This window comes from Contarinia nasturtii, unplaced genomic scaffold (assembly GCF_009176525.2).
Source record: "Contarinia nasturtii isolate CC-2019 unplaced genomic scaffold, AAFC_CNas_1.1 Cnas_scaffold_3778, whole genome shotgun sequence".
Taxonomy (NCBI): Eukaryota; Metazoa; Arthropoda; class Insecta; order Diptera; family Cecidomyiidae; genus Contarinia; species Contarinia nasturtii.
The window spans coordinates 1-2984 of record NW_022201075.1 but is presented as its reverse complement, the minus strand read 5'-3'; the positions used below and the strand labels follow the sequence as shown (position 1 = coordinate 2984).

General features: G+C 35.6%; 1 protein-coding gene across 1 annotated transcript; it reads right to left on the bottom strand.

Annotated features, from left to right (window-relative positions):
* Window positions 1-19: 19 nt before the first annotated feature.
* LOC116350163 lies at window positions 20-2657 on the bottom strand (the record flags this gene model as incomplete). The annotated part of the gene is made up of 2 exons (XM_031781898.1): window positions 415-2657; window positions 20-331 (listed from the first exon to the last, which is right to left on the bottom strand). Coding segments are annotated over exons 1-2 (565 nt in total), but the record flags the coding sequence as incomplete, so codon positions are not given.
* Window positions 2658-2984: the final 327 nt, after the last annotated feature.

The window sequence follows — 2984 nt, the reverse complement described above, 5'->3', positions numbered from 1 at the left end:
TCTTCATCGCGAGAAATACAAATTATATCGTCTTCATCCTCATAGATTTCGTCATCACCATCGTAATAGAAATTGTCCGAATCGTAATTGAAATCCGAATCATTTAAGTCATTGCGCTGAGTCACAGTCGTTGAATCGATTGACGATGTGGAATGACAGCGAACAACTGTAACACACGGTGTTACACTTTGGACCGGCTGAAGAGTATTATTGCCACAATTAATTGGAAATGTCGGTGGAAGTGGTTTTTCTTGCAATCTTTCGCTATTGTATAAAGCTGGGGCACCACATCGAAAATAACGTAGATGTTGCAATGCGCCATTTTTTGTTTCTAGAATCATTTTTTAATTATTTATAATTGTTTCTTCCGTAATACTTCCATAAAATATTGAATTAGATTCGACATACACTCACCGAAACATTTTACGATTTTTGCACGATAAATTGCATCTTCGTTCGGATTGAATTCTTCTCGTAAACGAACTGTCGAAGTATTGAATGATGGATTTTTTTCAAGATTTTTCGACCAAAAAACAATTTGGGTCTGATTTCGATTTATTCGATTATTCAATGTTTTTGCTAAATTCAACTTATAAATCCAATCAATTCGACCAACAACTGTTTGCTTTGCTTGCGTTAAATGAAAAACAGCAAAAACTTGATTCATTGTAATTTGAGAAGTATGAATTTAAACAAAAAATACTTATTATGCAAATACTCGGAGAAAAAAAATTAATGCCAATTTTATTGCTAATAATTTAAATATGAGACCTTCCGTCTGCAATGTTTGATCTTTAATGCCGATATACGCACAATGTCTTGGTGTGATGCTTTGTGTGTGGCACGAAAATTCTGTGCACCAGTAAACGGTATGTCAAAAAAAAGCCTACTATGCTCTAATTTAACAATTCACTATATACTGTGCGTTGGAATTCTTGGACGCTGCATTCAGTTCACATTTTACCACCTTTGAAGACACATCAACAGACAATTTGTTTCATTTGAATTTAATTTGAAAAAGTATTTAAGATGGAGAGTGACTCCGACAATGAGCAATGTTCGGGTTTAAACAAATATTTTTGCGTGAACTCAGAATCGAATCTGGTACATTGCAGAATTTTAGATTGCAAGCAAACGTTTAGAAATTGGCGAACGTACAATTTGAAACGCCACCTTCAATCGAAACATGCATCTCATTATCAACAAATGTTTCCCGCCAAAGTCGATGAAATAAAAGATCTTCAAATAAAAGCATTGGAAATGCAACTTACTGCCGTTGAACTGGTGACAATAAATGGACAACCGTTTTCATTATTGAACGCATCCGCAATAAAGGGTTTTTGTAAAAACAACATTGAACAATTACGAGAGAAGCGGTATGAGGTCAAGTTGTCACGTAAATTGATTGCAAAAGATATCGACAATATAAGTAAAGAGATCGTAGAAACATTGAAAAAAGAAATGAAAGACCGACCAATTTGCCTGATGTTGGATACATGCACAAAAGGAACACTTTCAGTATTGTCAATAAACGCTCAATACATGATCGATGACGAAATCATCGTTCGGTCTTTGGCCGTGATTGAGCTAACACAACGCCACACAGCTGCATTTATCGCCACCACGGTGAAAAATATTATCGAGACAACATTTGATGTTTCAATTCGTCAAGTCAAAGCCGTTGTCACAGACAATGCGAGTAATATGGTTCTAACACGAAAGTTATTGAATATTATGGCATTAGGTGAATCGATTGATGAATATGTTGATGTTTCGGAAGTTGAAAGTGATGAGGATGAAACGAATGGAAATCGTGAAGTCAATGGACTCAGTCCAGAAGATGAGCTTGAAATAGCCAACATCGTTAATAATAACATTGACTACGATTCCTTGGTGAAGAATGTGGCGGCTGAATTTTCATCCTATTATGGAACAGTCATAACCGTGAACCCAATAAGTTGTTCCACACATTTATACCAATTGGGGATTAGAGACACATTTGATATATGCGATGTGTCATCGATAATCAACACTGTGAACGATTTATGTAAATTGTTACGTACTCAAATTGTACAAATCGCATTGAAACAATTGGAAGTTAAGGTTATCAAACCACACATGAATAATAAAACGCGATGGAATTCAGAGTACATGATGGTAAGACTTTTTGATATAATATTTTGAAATTGTTTTTAGGACTTTCATTGTATGTGTTTTCAGCTCAAAGACTTTTTGCGCCTGAAGCCAAATTGGGAGTCCATTATGCAAATTGATGACGAGTTTCAAGTGATCGATGAAGATTTTTGGGAGAAAATTAAACAACTTGTTGATGTGCTAGAATTTCCATATCTTGCTACTAAAGCGATGGAACGTAGAAATTTTTGTTATACTGATTTATACTTGTGGTCGTTGCGAATTTCGGTAAAATTGGACCAAATTATTGTACAGTCACCACGATTCGCGTTTGCTTCAGTGCTCAAAGCAAAATTGAAAGAACGTGAAAAAAAATTGTTCGAAACTCCAATTTTCATTGCGGCATTGTATTTGGATCCACGTTTCAAATTTCAGTTGAATGCACATGAAATTTCTCTAGCTACTGCAACTATACAAAATCTGTATGTGCAAATAAAATGGAAGCCATCACCATCTCCAGCTGGATTGAATAGCATCGATCGTCAAATAGAGGCACTAATGCTTGGAAATCAACAACCACAGGAAAGTGAAGCACAACTTCGTACGGAACTTGCAATGGTCATGGCAAATTATCACAATACACGAAGCACAGATATCAACCAAAGTGCAATTAACTTTTGGAAAGTGAACAAACATATTTATCCACAGCTGTATGAAGTCACCAAAGTTATTTTCTCAATCGCCAGCTCGATTAGTGAGACTGAAAGATCATTTTCAGCATTTTCATACATTTACAATGTTCGCCGTATGAGTCTTGCTCCGAAAAATGTCGCAAACATTTTAATGGTTCG